General features: G+C 47.5%; 1 protein-coding gene across 3 annotated transcripts in view; it reads right to left on the bottom strand.

Annotated features, from left to right (window-relative positions):
• Window positions 1-1,029: 1,029 nt before the first annotated feature.
• The window catches only part of arhgap23 (Rho GTPase activating protein 23), a 72,865-nt gene continuing 57,714 nt past the window's right edge, over window positions 1,030-16,180 (bottom strand). For 2 of the 3 annotated variants that reach the window (XM_002940156.5, XM_004918665.4), the window contains exons 17-24: window positions 13,047-13,125; window positions 11,905-11,978; window positions 10,962-11,051; window positions 10,051-10,176; window positions 9,840-9,881; window positions 8,883-8,976; window positions 7,074-7,105; window positions 1,030-6,530 (exon numbers count right to left, since the gene is read on the bottom strand). In XM_002940156.5, coding sequence (XP_002940202.2) covers window positions 5,559-6,530; window positions 7,074-7,105; window positions 8,883-8,976; window positions 9,840-9,881; window positions 10,051-10,176; window positions 10,962-11,051; window positions 11,905-11,978; window positions 13,047-13,125 — 1,509 coding nt within the window. In that variant the 3' untranslated portion in view covers window positions 1,030-5,558. Of the gene's footprint in view, window positions 6,531-7,073; window positions 7,106-8,530; window positions 8,555-8,882; window positions 8,977-9,839; window positions 9,882-10,050; window positions 10,177-10,961; window positions 11,052-11,904; window positions 11,979-13,046; window positions 13,126-16,180 lie in introns of all 3 variants that reach the window. The other variant, XM_012952736.3, reaches the window with a different exon arrangement.

Genomic DNA, 16,180 nt, shown 5'->3' with positions numbered 1-16,180 from the left:
AAGAACAGTTGGGTTTATGTACAAAAACACTTTGTGTTTATATGTTTTATGTATATATATATTTTTACACAGAAATTCCCAATTGAGAGAAATCCTGATATTCTGCCTTTACTCATGGGAACCATTTCTCCCCCCATAGGCTTACAGTCGTTATTCCCTCCCTCACCATGTCCAACGTAAAGTGATGGATTCTGGTACTTGAAGTCCTTTTGTTTTACAGAGAATCTGTGCACCTCCGACCATGTACAGACCAACCTAAGGCGGTGGGGGCGATGGTTCCTACGGGTCAAACTCTCATGGTTTCCCCCAATCAGGCACGTCTGTGTAGCTATATACAGTATATTTATTTTAGCAGTTGACGTCACTAAGATGCTGCAGGGCAGATTAAGAGCGAGGGTGAAGGTCTCTCTAGGGCCAGACAAATAGAGGCATGAGGCTGAAGGGCAATTATTGCATTTATACAGGTTTATGGAATTCCAAGGTGACTTCTAATATCCTCAGGGAGGTACATTCTTTCCTATAATACACAAGTTTCAGTGATTCACGTGTAGGGTTGCCCCTTTTCCCTGCCAAAAGCAAGACAGGGATTGGGCAGTGATGCCAGGGGGTGGAGACAGTGACAGGGCGGGACAGTGATATCATTGGGGTGGGGCTAAGACCCTGCAATTGGCATCAATCTAGGAGTTAATTACAAATTAAGAAAACCAGGCAGGCAGTTTTGACCCAGGCAGCCCTTCTGACAATCGGCTGCACGGGTCAAAACCAGACAGGTCACACCTCTAGTCATGTGACACGTTACATCAGTGATTATATTGATATTATTATGATGACATGATAAGCTAACGGCACAAGTGTATAATATACTGGATATCCATGGCTTTTGGGTATTATAAAATGATAATGTCATCCAAAGAGGTCAATGGCAGTCGGGGGGGGGGGGGGGGCATTTCTTGTTGGGTCGTGGTCCTTCAGTTCCAGTACCTTCTCCTCCTTCCGTGTGTGAATGAAGCAGAAATCAGAGCCGGGGGGGGACATGCAGAAAGCTTTATTCAGCAGTAACTTCATGTTTTAGAGGAGCGAAGGGGGGGGGAACAAACTTTAAAAATCCTTATACATTTTTATATTATGTTACACATTTATAGATCATATTTACAGAACAGAAGGAATAATATTTGTACAGTATATGCAGAACTGGATTATACATTAGTCACAATACTAGTCTGGAATGGCGTCAGTTTGGGTACAAAACACGCTCAGTACAGAGTTCAGCTTACGTTAACCCCTTGGCTGCCACAAACGGTTTGGAATCAAATCTGTTTGTTTTTTTTTTCTTCTTAATAATGTTGCACCATATTGAGTTGTAGGCTCCGTGTGCAGAGAAAGGGTTAAATACGCCGGCAGGGGCAGGAGCGACCCCGGGTATGTGATACATTAGACATATATGTGTTATAAACCAGTTGGTTAGCAGCACCGTGTCTGTATTTACATTGCCATGGAAGAGCCGGGGGCGCCACTGGGGGGGGGGGGGGATTCTGGGGGGGCAGCAATAAAAGTGAATGGGGCATCAGTATAAATAAAGGAAAGCAAATTGGGGAAAGGGGCAAAACCAGAAGCAACGATGGGCGTAGGGTGAGAAGCGCAATATCAGGGCAAGGGACCCTGTGATCTATACAGGAGCATAAATAGGGGGTAACAGTCGGTTATTGGCCCCTTCATCCTGCTGCTGTGATTGGCTGCCCTGTACTGAGCAGGTAAAGCAAACACTGAGCTGGCACCGAGGGGAGCAGAGAGGGTGGCGAGTGTGTGGAAATGATCCCAAGTGCCAATCTGAGCTGCCAACTCTTGTGAGATTTGTATGGCTGGTACATAAGGACACGAGCTCCTACTATGTAGCATGAAGGAATGTTTGTCACTGTGCCCACTTTATACCCCCCCACCCTTTACAGCACCATTTTTGCCTACTGAATGTTCTAAACTAACAGTCAATGTAATGCCACCCTGGCCAGAAGGAGCGCCAACTGCCAATTTATTCATTATTGCAAGCCCCGCCCCCTTCTCCCAAACACCGCCCACTGACCGTCCCACTGGCTAGATCCTCCCTCATTGCAACGTTTCTGCCTCTGCTTTCTCTTGCCTTTCTCCATACAAAAACCACCACAGGAGGAAGGCTGGGCTTAGGGAGGAGAGGGCTGGGGCCCCGGGGCGGCTGTTTCTCAGTATTGTTTGTCATTTCTCTCCTCATCGGGGCCCCTTTGCTGCTGGGGGACCAGAGCTATTGCCCTCTCCCCCCTACCCAACAAATGGCGCATCATAGGAGGCACCAAGTAATTCCAACCCACGGGGAACCTTCCCAATGACCCTCTTTCATTTCCCATTCCATTGTCATCTCAACACATTTACACAACAATCCAAACACTACCATATATTTACTCCACAAACCTAGATACGGACGTGTCTTAACGAGGTGAGCACCTAACGACCATGATTCACAGTGGCTGAACAATAACGAGGCCTGGCCATGGAACACATACAAACCAACCTTAATGCTAATATCATGTGATGGGGAGAAACCACTAGGGATCAGCTGGGGGGGGGGGGGGGGGAGAAGCCACTTAGGGGATGAGGCAAGAAGCGACTATGGATCAGCTGGGGGGAAAAGAACCAATGTAGAAGAACACCATCAAGCTGAGGCCCAAGCTGTAGGTGACTTCTCTGGCTTAATGACCTACCAGTCAACACTTTGCCATTCAAAGAGAATATGAATTGGGAACAACTGTGGAACATAAAATCAATGCAGGACCACTCTTAGTGTGGACCATTAGTGGTATCAGCGGAACGGCCCAGCCTATGTATTGCCCCTGGGGGTAAAGAGAATTCCGTCAGGAGGTGCTTCAATGGCAACTGAAAGGCCAAAGGTTGGTAAACACAAAGCCATGGATATTGCCACTATCTCTGCAACGTGACCCACACATGTCCTACCTACCAGCTGGTCCCCTCTAATGTAATATACCCACATCAGTTACCCCCCCCCCCCCCCCTTTATAGACAGCCCTGCACCCACTGACCTGTGCTGTATAATAGGGGGAGAGAACTCACCACTGACAACCAATGGTAGGACAGAGCCCCATGGAAGTAACAGAACCCCCACCAGGTACCATCAGAGTGAGGTAAGTTGCATTAATGGCACTTACATGTCAATTTAACCCTTTCTATCTATGGTGGCTGCTGGATCTAACGGCTCTGGGGAGGCCAAAGCTTTTATGCAGGGGGGAGTGCAGCCTTTTCTTTGCTGGCCAATCCCTGGAACGTGCGCTGCCTCACATGGTGATTCCCGGTACTGCGGTTTCACTTACTGGTTCCCTGAGCCATAACTCACAGTAAAACAGCACCCCCTGTAGTACAGATACAGACTGCACGCTCAGGGCAGCAATATGGAAGTGTTTATAACAGTCTGTGCTCTCAGTAAGCCGCACCTTTCCCTTATATTCATCATCCGTGATCAAGAAATTGTCCAGCATTTCAAAAACATATGACTTTCAAGTCTTCTGCTGAAGCGACTGAAAGTTCTGGGATTTGGCCAAATCCAGATCATGTGTTTGGTGCCTCCCTAATAACTGGGGATGGTTATACTCAGATGTAAAAGAGGCTGGGGCAGAAAATAGAATGGGGGTCATTAGGGGCCTTTCCCTCTCCGTTTAAGAGAAGCAGCCATCTTGCCAATGTTTAAGAAGGCAAAATGGGGCCTGTGACTGTGATGGGGGATTTACAGAAGGTAACGCGCAGAAAGTAAATGATATTCTGCCAGAAAAAAACAATTAAGTATAGGAATGGGGACTCTATAGCATAGTAAAACGTTGTGGGAAAGGGTTTCCTTGCCCTTTAAATCAATTCAGAGCCAGAAAGAGTACTATAAACATCCCTACCAGCATTTTACTATTAAAACATGGGAGAATTTAGAACCTGCCCCTGAGCCACATGCTATTGGTCTGCCCCAATCATGCCCACATTCTGGTACAGGGTGAAATTGAAAAGTGAATGCACATAACTTTGATATCCCTAGAACTATAAGATATATATATATATATATACATATACATACACACACATATACATATATATATCTGTGACCTTGCTGACCTAAGGGATCCAATTAACTATCTGAAGCCCTTTGTCTCTATGTGAAGCCGCTCAGGATACGCACAGTCTAACCCTCACTAGCAGTACTGTAATGTGACCATTAGGTGGCGCAGTTGGCAAAGGCTGATTCTGCCTGCAATGTAACAGCCATCCTTTGGTAAGCGAATCACTACAGAGAAATGATCTCCAGCCCGTGTCTCTGTGGCTTCTGCTACTAATACCGTTTTTATTTACCCATATATGGAATAACTTCCTCTGCCAAAACACATATGGGGAGGCTTTTTGGCGGCACCATCTGCCCCTTTAGCTACTGGCGTTGCAGCTGCCCTCGTCACCAGTAACAATTGTATCTATGGAAGAAAAGACTTAATAATATCCTTTATACGTTGGTTATTTTTACAACCCTTTGGGAACCTAAATGCCCATTGTGAATACAACCTTCTACCCCCGGGCGCACGATTGGCAGTGGGTACCCAGCTTTACGGTGCCAGCTGCCAAAGGCAAACATCATTATTAGTAAACTCATTATGGGCAGAAATAGCAGTTTTCTAATTAATCTTAATTGCAGGTTAGTGGCCGTTGGCAGAAATGTCTGTGTGTTTAGCATATCAGCTCGTGTCTGATGCAAATACTTTGGGTTCTTGCTGTAAACATGAAACAACATGGCGGCGGCACCATCTGACAGCGCAGGGGCCACTCGAGCCCCCCCCTCTACTGGCAGTGCAACATCTCAATGCCGACTGAGCCTTAAAGCCCTTATCCCAGTGAGAAGGAAGGGAATGGGTGAGGCATTATCATTACAGCCTGGAATACTCGGCTCCCATTATGATAACCCTTAGGTGACCACAGGGGTCGGCAATGTAAACCCATCATTACCCGCGGGGTTTTGTTTGTCCCTGTATATCCGTCCTCCTCCAGTTTCCCTTGAACACTAAGAAGTGCGTGTCCGTTTGTGTGTGTGTGTGTGTGTATATATATACGTATATAGCCAATACATATATGTATAAATAAACACACATTGCACATAGCTTCAGGCATAGTAAAGATGTTGAACTTAGCTTAGCAGTGAAAGGGTTAATCCTGTAAACATAAAATATAATAAGGCACCTGAGTTCATGGATCACAGTTTGTACGTCTGCGTGATCCACAGACATTTCCCATGTCACCTCCTTATGTTCTGTAACTCTTTCTGTGCCAGGCTCCTGACTGGCGCTCACACAGCTGGGCACAGGTTGCCCATGGGAGATGATGAAACAAGATGGAGGAAGAGCCTCAGTCTGGCCATCTATGTTGCCAGGAGCGTCCGGCGGACACAAAGAGATGTGGCGGTCAGAGGTCGGACCTGTAAGTGTGAGATGGCAGATGTGGCCGAGGGCGAGGAAGCACTTGTCCAACATTCCATTAGGAGCAAAATGAGAAGCCTATAGGTAATGGCGGAGTCCAGGCTGCAGAGGAGGATTCTGGGACTTGGCTACGTGGCTTGGTCCTTTGTTGCCCAGAGCTTCCTGAGCCACAGAAGTTTTGGCTTTCTGAGACTCCAGGCTGCTAAGTCCAGAATCCCTCCCTTCTACCCAGGCTCCACCACTGAGGCGGCTCCCAGGTTCCGATGCCACGGTGGCCCCTGGTACTGGCTCTTTCCAGTCGTTGAAGTTGCAGTCAGTCAGCTGCCCCGGGAGCACCACAGTGTGCCTGCGCCAGGCGCTCTTCCTCCGGCGGGTCTCTGGCGAGCCGGGCTTGCGTAAGGCGGCCACACACAAGTCATCGGCTGCCGGCCTGATGCGCAGGGAGTTGCGGGGCGGCGCTGGTTCCTCTTTGCTCTCTATCCGCCCCCTGCCCAGCCTTCTCCGAGCTAGAGTGTCCCCCGGTATGAGCCTCTGGGAGGTAAATGAGTCCTGGGAGTGAGGGCGCTCATCAGTCTCTCGGGCTCCTACCCCCTCCGTGTCCGTCTCCATGTGGCTGAACTCACTGCGTTCATCATCGGCCTCCTCCCCGCCACGGACACTGGAGGCAGGTTCTGAGCACAGAGTAGAAAGAGTGGAATATCCAGATACAATGGAGCGAGCGTCAACGGGGATTCTCTCCTCTCCGGACCCCTGCCACCGGCTCTGGGCACCTTTGTCCCGCTGCCCAGTCTCCTCGCTGTGTATTCGCTCTGCTCCCGGCCCGTGGGGTGAGCAGGTTTGTGCCGGCGACTCCTCTGTCTCCCTCAGCTCCACTTCTGCCTCAGCCTTCTGCTCCACTTGCCCTGCCCGCGCCGCCTCCTGCTCAGAATCGTCCTCCTCCGTGCTGCTCCCAAAACGCTTCTCGTCTCGCCGCTTTCTGCGCTTGCGGTTTACAGCTGAAATAAAGGGAATGGACAGGATGTCCCGGGCGTAGATTTCCTTCCGTGAGACCTGAAAGCAAAACATTGGGTTAGAACACCTGAACTGGAGAATATCTGCTTCCCTCCCTCACCTTCTCCCCTGCAAAGGGGGGGTACCAACTCCCCTACCACACAGGGGCCCAATGCCTTCTCCCCTGCAGAGGGGGGATACCAACTCCCCTACCACACAGGGGCCCAATGCCTTCTCCCCTGCAGAGGGGAGATACCAACTCCCCTACCACACAGGGGCCCAATGCCTTCTCCCCTGCAGAGGGGAGATACCAACTCCCCTACCACACAGGGGCCCAATACCTTCTCCCCTGCAGAGGGGGGATACCAACTCCCCTACCACACAGGGGCCCAATGCCTTCTCCCCTGCAGAGGGGGGATACCAACTCCCCTACCACACAGGGGCCCAATGCCTTCTCCCCTGCAGAGGGGGGATACCAACTCCCCTACCACACAGGGCCTAATGCCTTCTCCCCTGCAGAGGGGGGATACCAACCACCACACAGGGGTGTGTACCCCATACCCCCCTGCCAACGCACACAGCCATGCTGATCCTCACACTCACCTTCCCTTTAGCAGAGTCACTGTTGGTGGAATCTGTAGGGAAAGCAGAGGCACAGAATGAGTTTCTGAGTTACAGGGTTATACACACACTGCGCCCGCGTTAAGAACAACATTGAATTGTAACAGATTTCTGTGTCTTTATTACAAAGGTTTCACAAAACGGATGGGCGGTGAGCCATATAGGACACGTGTGAAACACAATACATCACAAACACAACACAGAGTGTCAGAATTGCCATTGAATTAGGGTTTTTTTACGGCATTTAGACTCAGCATTAACAAGATATGTTTTGGACACAGCGGCAGCTCCGCCATTAGAATGGGTTAGTGTAGTGCTGGGTGAGAGTGAGAGGAGGATTACTGGGAGGGCGGGTTGGCAAGGAAAGGGTTGCTGTGCTTATAGCCATATCTGCAGGGACACGGGGTAAATACACGGAATATATGAGCCGTATGGGAGCTGCCTGTCAGTGTGAGAGCAGCGAGGGACACAACGGCACAGTGACAGTGATGAGATGTTAAATCCCTCATGTTGGGCAGTGGTAAGAGAGATGCTGGAGGGGCGAGTAGGCTGTCCCTATGGGAACTACTGTCTCTCAGTCCCTATTGCCTATCTGTGATACTAACAAATCCCAAGCTAACAAGGCCTGAGCCATTCATAGCACTGTTGCTACCCAGCCAGGTCCCTATAGAGACAAACACTGAGATAATTCTATATAAAATATCCCAAAATGTCAAGGGAAGGAGTTTTATTTCCTTCACTGATAACTCCAACATCACTTGTTGTTCACCTAAAAATTAACTTGCTTGAAATTCTCACACAATTTGCAATTGGTTGTCACTTTTTCTGTGGGTTTGAATTATCTAACTTTTTGTTCAGCGGCTCCCCAGTTTGGAATTTCAGCAGGTATCTGTTGCTAGGGTCCAAATTACCCTAGCAACCAGGCAGTGGTTTACATGAGAGACTGGAGTATGAATAGGAGAGAGGGTGAATAGAAAAATAAGTAAAAAAAAAAAAAAAATAACAATAAAGTTGTAGCATCAAAGAGAAGTCATTTTTTGGCTGTCGGGGTCAGGGACCCCCTTTGAAAAGAGTGAAAAAAAACTATAAAGAAATGAAGACCAACTGAAAGATGAACCAGCCCTTTTAATAGATGCTGAAAGTTGTCACATGATAATAACAGCTGGAGGCCCACAAAATGCCCCCCCCCCCCCCCCAATCTATAGAAATGGCTCCTATATAATCTTATCCCCTAGTGAAACTGATGCCAAATCCGGAGTCCTGATGTGAAGGTGTTACAAGACTCCCGGCCCCCAAGTATTTCCTGACTTCCTGCCCCTCCGCCCCGACTAAGCCGCTTCCCTGTCCCCTCCCAGTCCCTGGGGACATTTCCCAGAAGCCATCTCTCTTACAGCCACCGGTGGGATTACAGAGAGGAAGCGGAAGAAACCAAACCATACCCGTTCACAGCTGCAGAAGATCCGCTGAGAGAACAGAGAAGAGGAGAAGTGGATTCCAGGAAGAGGAGGAGAGGAAGAAAGGCTGGGAATTACTTCAGGTCACAACATGCTGGGGGGGGGGGGGGGAGGGATGTGGTGCCTCCCCGAATGTAACGGTGTGATGTAGCCCTCCTATTAACTGATCCATACACAAGGGCAGATGTGGGAGTGGGAATGCCCTTTACCTATTGGTCAGGGGCCTACAGGGCAGCTAGAGAGAAAACTGCCCAAGGTACCAGCCAAGAATCTCACACTCTCCCAAGCACATTGTTTCTCAATACCACCCCCCCACCACATTGGTTTGTGGTCTTACCCGAGTTCTCCCCAGTTCCTGCCGTCCGTCCGATATTTGGTAGAAGATGCTCAATGTTTGGTATATTCTGGGAATTGGTCTCATCCACGGGGGTCTGAAATAAAACATAAGGAGCTTAAGTGAACATCTTGGGGGGCAGTTACCAACCATCATATTTTGTGTGGGAAAATTAGATTTTTTTGCCATTTATTAAGTAAAGATATTCCATCTAAAATCTGTAGAATTTAATGGCAGCTGTCCTTTTTCAGTTGGCTAATTGGCTGTTTTAATAAATCACTTGCCATTCCTAGAAAATGAGTTTATTCATGGTTTCGAAAACCGCTAAAATCATGAAAATGAGAATATGAATAACTGGGCCTCCCCATCTCCCAATCAAATGGCAGAAAGACGGGTAAGAGGAAGGGGGGTGTGGTTTTCAGACCTAAGAAGGAAATGCTGACGGTGATAAGCAGATCTCTATGGTGTATGGGCAGGACCCTGGCGCTAGAGCAGGGGGGGGCAAACTTTTTGGCTCAGGGGCCACATTGACTTTTAAAATTTGACAGACGGGCCGGGCCGGGCCAGTGTTACACCGTAACACGGATTAAAAAGACCAACAGGCTGGACATGGCCCGCGGGCCGTAGTTTGCCCACCCCTGCGCTAGAAGGTGATATAAGCTGCAGAGACCCAAAGCTCAGGCCAATGAGAAGATCATGGAGCAAAAAGGAATGGAAAAAGGGCTAATTAGGGTGGGAATCGCCAACTGCGCAAGGCTGCACTGTACTTGGTACACCTGATACCCCCATATGGAATAAAAGGGTATAAAGGTTTACCCAGGAGCAGTAACCCATAGCAACCAATGACATGTTTGCTTTCAAACAGATGACCCCTAAATTCTACCTGATTGGTTGCTATGGGTTACTGCTTCTGGGCAAGTGAAGTGCCATATATTACATAACCCCATAGATTCCACTCACCTTTTCTGCCTTCTCTTGCTCCTCACTGAAGAACCAATCAAACTGCAGCATGGGAGAAAAGAACAGTCAGTAAGAGACGTCTGTATGAAGCATATTATACATAAATAGGAACAGAATAGTAGCACTGGGTGTAACAAAAGTACCAGATCACTCCCTAGGTGGGAGGAAAAGCCTATTGGTGCTCAGAATGGCGCATCTGCCTCTCACTCACGTGTTGGATAAGTGTCTCCACAATCTTGTACCGGTCTGGCATGTGTGTCACCATGTCGGTCATGTTGTCCTCCGACGTGCGAACCAGCGTTGGGCCAAAGACCAGGGCTAAGTTCCGGGGTTCCATCTGAATGGAGAGAAAAGGGCTGTGAGGGGGATCCTATGAAAATCTCAAACATCATTGTTGTATTATTGTCTGGTTGAGAAGAATGTGTATTCTGGATAAAAATCCAACCCCTATATGTAATAAAAGGCACTAATTTGCCCAGGAGCAGTAACCCATACCAACCAATAAGATGTTTGCTTTTAAAAAGAAAAACAGTAAATGCTGCCTGCTGATTGGTTGCTATGGGTTACTGCTCCTGGGCAAACTTAGTGCTTTTTACTACATAACCTCTTAAAATGGTTGTGGAATTATGGAAGAAATGCACAATTGGGGAAGGCAGGGTAGAAATACTATTATAAGACGTCTCCCAGTGCTGCCATTACACAGATAGGTGAGACCAAAAACAGAAAGGTGAGACTGGTATGTGCTTTAGGGGGACACTCGAGCTTTGTGCAAACAGTACGGATACTTTCCTGCATAGACTTCAGGTTTCTCCCTTCACCTCTTGTATCGGTTACTGATTGCTTTATATGTTACTCTGTATGTCCAATGTATGAAACCCACTTATTGTACAGCGCTGCGGGATATGTTGGCACATTATAAATAAATGTTAATAATAATAAACCTCACGTTTGTATCTGTGGTTCTAGAATGATGGAAGAACCCCATTTTGCACATTCCGAAGATTCATTCTGTTCAATGATATTGACTTTGGGCACAAACCAGTTTATCTCTCTGAAACCGCTTTAATCGGCGCTGGTTCCCAACAACTCCCGGCGGGACGAGATTTTGTTGCTCAGACTCACCTTGTTTTTCTCCGAGTGGTCTGCGATTGTCTTTAGGTGGCGCACAAGAAACCGGAGGGTCTCGTAGTAATAAGAAGGCAGCTCCTTAATCTGGGGGATATAAGAAAAGATTCCCTTGAGTTGGAATCATGGCTCAGCATTCTTTATATAAACCACAAGCACCCTATTTTACTTGCAATGGGAGGTAAATACTATTACAAGTGCAGGATCCATTATCTGGAAACCTGTTACCCAGAAAGCTCCCATAGACTCCATTTTAAAGGAGACATATATTGTATTATATATTGGATAAATATATTGGATAAATGGGAAAACCCCAACCCTGTAGGCAATTATGAATAATATACAGTGCTGGTTTCAATTTGGGCTAAACATTAATCCTATCTGTAACAATGGCCCCTTTATTGGGGCTCCCTATAGATCCTATCACTTCTTTGTCCCTGTTTCAAATGAAGGGTGGGCGTGTCCTAAAGGTCCCAGCCAGAAGCACAGCAGGAGGCTGATAGCCAATCACAGCCTTGCACTCACACCTATCAGGTCAGCCTAGCTGCTGATTGGTTCCTATCCTACAGTGCAGTGTGCTGAGAGGCGCCGCCCCCCCTGCACAACCAGAGAATTCAGCCAGCAGGAAGTGGAACTGATGGGCGGGACTAATTGGGTCTACAAACATACCCCAATGCCCTGTCAGCTCAGCTCATGTCTTTATGGCCCCAAAACAACTGCAGCTCCATAGGTCAGGCCACTGCACCTGTTCAGCCAATGACAGCCAGCCATTAATGGGGCTATAAGGCTAATGGTGTACAAGGCTGTTTCTCTGGCTGCAGATGGAGCCCATACACACAGGGAGAATGGTACTTGAGACCCTGCATGTTTGCTGCAGACAGGACTGAATGGCGAGTGTTACTGGGCCCCAAAACAAGTAAAAGGGGGAACATCACGGTACCAGTTTGCGAAGCATTTTCATTCGCTCTCTGGAATCCTCCATACGATTCGCTTCAATGAAGTCGCTGTACTTGTCTGTAATGGATTTAAATGGGAAATGATTAAAAGGCTGTAATCATGTATAAACTGCCCAGGCACCCTGCCATATGTATATACTATACAGCCACACACACACCAGTATATAAGAAACCCTTTGGAATTACTGCCTTAAAGGAACAGTTCAGTGTAAAAATGAAACTGGGTAAAATAGACTGTGCAAAATAATAATTGTTTCTAATATAGTTAGGCAAAAATGTCATCTATAAAGGCTGGAGTGGGCAGATGTCTAACATAATAGCCAGAACACTACTTCCTCATTTACAGCTCTCTAAGCTGTCAGCAGTCAGTAACCAATCAGGGACTTGAGGGGAGCCATATGGGACATAACTGTTCAGTTCGTTTGCATCTGAATCAGACCTGGGTGCTCACAAACTAACTGACAGTTATATCCCATGTGCTCCCCCATAAAGTCACTGACTAACTAAGAGGTTAGAGAGCTGAAAGCAGGAAGTAGTGTTCTGGCCATTATGTTAGACATCTGCTCACTCCAGCCCTTTATAGATGACATTTGTGCCTAACTAACTATATTGAAAACATTTTTTATTTTGCCCAGTCTGTCTATTTTACCCAGTTTCATGTTTACATTGAACTGTTCCTTTAAATAGCTATCCCACAGACAAAGACCCTTTCCCCAGCAACAGAAGACAAGGGGGACTGGATATGGGAGTCAGTAGTGTTACGTTCTTCTCACTGCCACTCGTACCGAAGCCTCCCTTCCCTCTCAGTGCTCCCACCGCTCCTTCCCATAGCCCCTCCCATAGCCCCTCCCTGCTGTACATCAGGAACCCCACCCTACATGCAGCTGTGGGAGACACTAGAAACACTCGGAGGCCAAACCTTCCTGTTTGTACATAAAAAGCTCCCACCCTGTCCCCTCGGTGCTACGTACCAATTAGCGGCTACTGAGGCGGCTCCTTTACCCCCACTGAACCCATAAACACACCGGCAGGCTGGTCTGCACCAATCAGGTGGGTGTTGCACCATCACAAACGTCCCCCGCCCACAACAACACATTAAGGTTCCACATAGAAGGGAAATACAAACCATCAGTGAAAAGAGGTTCCGGGAGTTTCCGAAAAAACGACTTCAGCAAACTGCTGACAACATTAAGGTCCTGCCATCTCTGAAACAGAAGGGAAAACGAGAAGCAGACAATTATTATTGGTGATGGCTGCATCATTAAAGGGGAACTCCACCCAAACACAACTTGAGTTTTTGAAAAATAAACATAATTTCAAGCAACTTTGCAATATACATCAATTAAACAATACGCAGCCTTTTCATGATGTTTAATATAATAATCTGGTTTGGAACAGTTCCCTAAGCCCCGCCCCCTGTTCCCTAAGCCCCGCCCCCTGTTCCCCTGCTGATCTGGCTGGCTACTTTGTGACTCAAATAAACTGTAACAGTAGCGCCTGTCCCTCAGCCTGCCTTCAGCCTGCCTCCTCCCAATCCCACAATTCCCTGCTGCACACGTGATGTCAATAAGGAAAGGAACATCCCAGTGCAATGCATTGTGGGTTATGTAGTTCCTGCATGCTGTCTGTAAGCTATGGAGAAGTTGTTACAATCTGTAACATCAGTGTTTTAGTCCCTCCTCCCCTGTCAGGATTTCAAATGATGCAGAAAGAGAACTGGAAGCTCTCTGTATTCATAGATTAAAGGGGTGGGTTCATATTTAAATTACCTGTTAGTATGTTATAGAATGGCCAATACTAAGCAACTTTTCAATTGGTCTTCATTGTTTATTTGTTATAGTTTTTTCTACCTCGCAGCTTTCAAATGGGGGTCACTGACCCCGGCAGCCAGAAAACGATTGCTCTGTGAGGCTCCAGTTTTATTGTTATTGTTACTTTTTATAACTTATTTTTCTATTTAGCCCCCTTCCTATTCAAATACCAGTCTCTCATTCAAACCACTCCCTGGTCGCTAAGGTAATTTGAACCCTAGCAACCAGATAACTGCTGAAACTCCAAACTGGAAAACTGCTGAACAAAAATTGAAATAATTAAAAAAAAAAAAACTATTAATAATAAAAAATGAAGACCAATTTCAAATTGTCTCAGAATATCATTCTCTACTTAATACTAATAGTGAACAACCCCTTTAAAGTTACTCACATCCTCAGGGGGCCAATATCCATGTAACGTGGTGAAACGCGTGTGGCTGGTTGTTTATTGAGCGTTATTATAAACAATCCAGGGGAAAGGAGAGAGCTTGTAGTGGCAGAATCAGCAGGGAATGGGGACATTGTTATCAGCGCCGGACTCCGCAGTGAGGGTGGAGCTTTTGTTTTTAAACCGTGAAGTTTTTTTGTAATTGACATAAACAACCCCCCCCCCCCCCCCGCACATCTGTGTGATACTGAAGTGTGCCAGCAGGTTGGTGCATTGCCGGTTATACAGACACGGTATAGATTCCCTCACAGTCACGTATATATGTGCATTTGTAACCATACAGCAGGCAATAATGACATAAAAGGCCACAGCAGGGCCCCAAACTCTAGTAAAAATCCCACCCCCTGCCCCTCTGGTCTCATATGTGAGTTTAAAGAAGACATTTTACTTTGGGCTAAATATTAATAATATCTCCATTTACGCATCTTAACAAATGTGCAGAACTTTACAAAATGCATAAATATACTTTTCCAGCACTACTGTCATACTGTCAAGGTAAACCCTTAATATAGAAGTATATGTTACATACATTTTATCATGGATCTTATGTTGTATTAGCAGGATTTTTTGGGGGAATGTAGAATGACTGTGGGATTCATGGGTTGGGTGCTAGAATGACTGTGGGATTCATGGGTTGGGCGCTAGAATGACTGTGGGAATCATGGCTTGGGCGCTAGAATGACTGTGGGATTCATGGCTTGGGCGCTAGAATGACTGTGGGATTCATGGGTTGGGTGCTAGAATGACTGTGGGATTCATGGGTTGGGCGCTAGAATGACTGTGGGAATCATGGCTTGGGCGCTAGAATGACTGTGGGATTCATGGCTTGGGCGCTAGAATGACTGTGGGATTCATGGCTTGGGCGCTAGAATGACTGTGGGATTCATGGCTTGGGCGCTAGAATGACTGTGGGATTCATGGCTTGGGCGCTAGAATGACTGTGGGATTCATGGCTTGGGCGCTAGAATGACTGTGGGATTCATGGCTTGGGCGCTAGAATGACTGTGGGATTCATGGCTTGGGCGCTAGAATGACTGTGGGATTCATGGCTTGGGCGCTAGAATGACTGTGGGATTCATGGCTTGGGCGCTAGAATGACTGTGGGATTCATGGCTTGGGCGCTAGAATGACTGTGGGATTCATGGCTTGGGCGCTAGAATGACTGTGGGATTCATGGCTTGGGCGCTAGAATGACTGTGGGAATCATGGCTTGGGCGCTAGAATGACTGTGGGATTCATGGGTTGGGTGCTAGAATGACTGTGGGATTCATGGGTTGGGCGCTAGAATGACTGTGGGAATCATGGCTTGGGCGCTAGAATGACTGTGGGAATCATGGCTTGGGCGCTAGAATGACTGTGGGATTCATGGCTTGGGCGCTAGAATGACTGTGGGATTCATGGGTTGGGTGCTAGAATGACTGTGGGATTCATGGGTTGGGCGCTAGAATGACTGTGGGAATCATGGCTTGGGCGCTAGAATGACTGTGGGATTCATGGCTTGGGCGCTAGAATGACTGTGGGATTCATGGCTTGGGCGCTAGAATGACTGTGGGATTCATGGCTTGGGCGCTAGAATGACTGTGGGATTCATGGCTTGGGCGCTAGAATGACTGTGGGATTCATGGCTTGGGCGCTAGAATGACTGTGGGATTCATGGCTTGGGCGCTAGATGACTGTGGGATTCATGCTGGCGCTAATTGGATCATGTGGCGCTAGAATGACTGTGGGATTCATGGCTTGGGCGCTAGAATGACTGTGGGATTCATGGCTTGGGCGCTAGAATGACTGTGGGATTCATGGCTTGGGCGCTAGAATGACTGTGGGATTCATGGCTTGGGCGCTAGAATGACTGTGGGATTCATGGCTTGGGCGCTAGAATGACTGTGGGATTCATGGCTTGGGCGCTAGAATGACTGTGGGATTCATGGCTTGGGCGCTAGCATGACTGTGGGATTCATGGCTTGGGCGCTAGAATGACTGTGGGATTCATGGCTTGGGCGC

This window comes from Xenopus tropicalis, chromosome 10 (genome assembly GCF_000004195.4).
Source record: "Xenopus tropicalis strain Nigerian chromosome 10, UCB_Xtro_10.0, whole genome shotgun sequence".
Classification (NCBI taxonomy): Eukaryota; Metazoa; Chordata; class Amphibia; order Anura; family Pipidae; genus Xenopus; species Xenopus tropicalis.
Note: the sequence above shows the minus strand (reverse complement) of the source record. Positions and strands in the feature narration are given on the sequence as shown.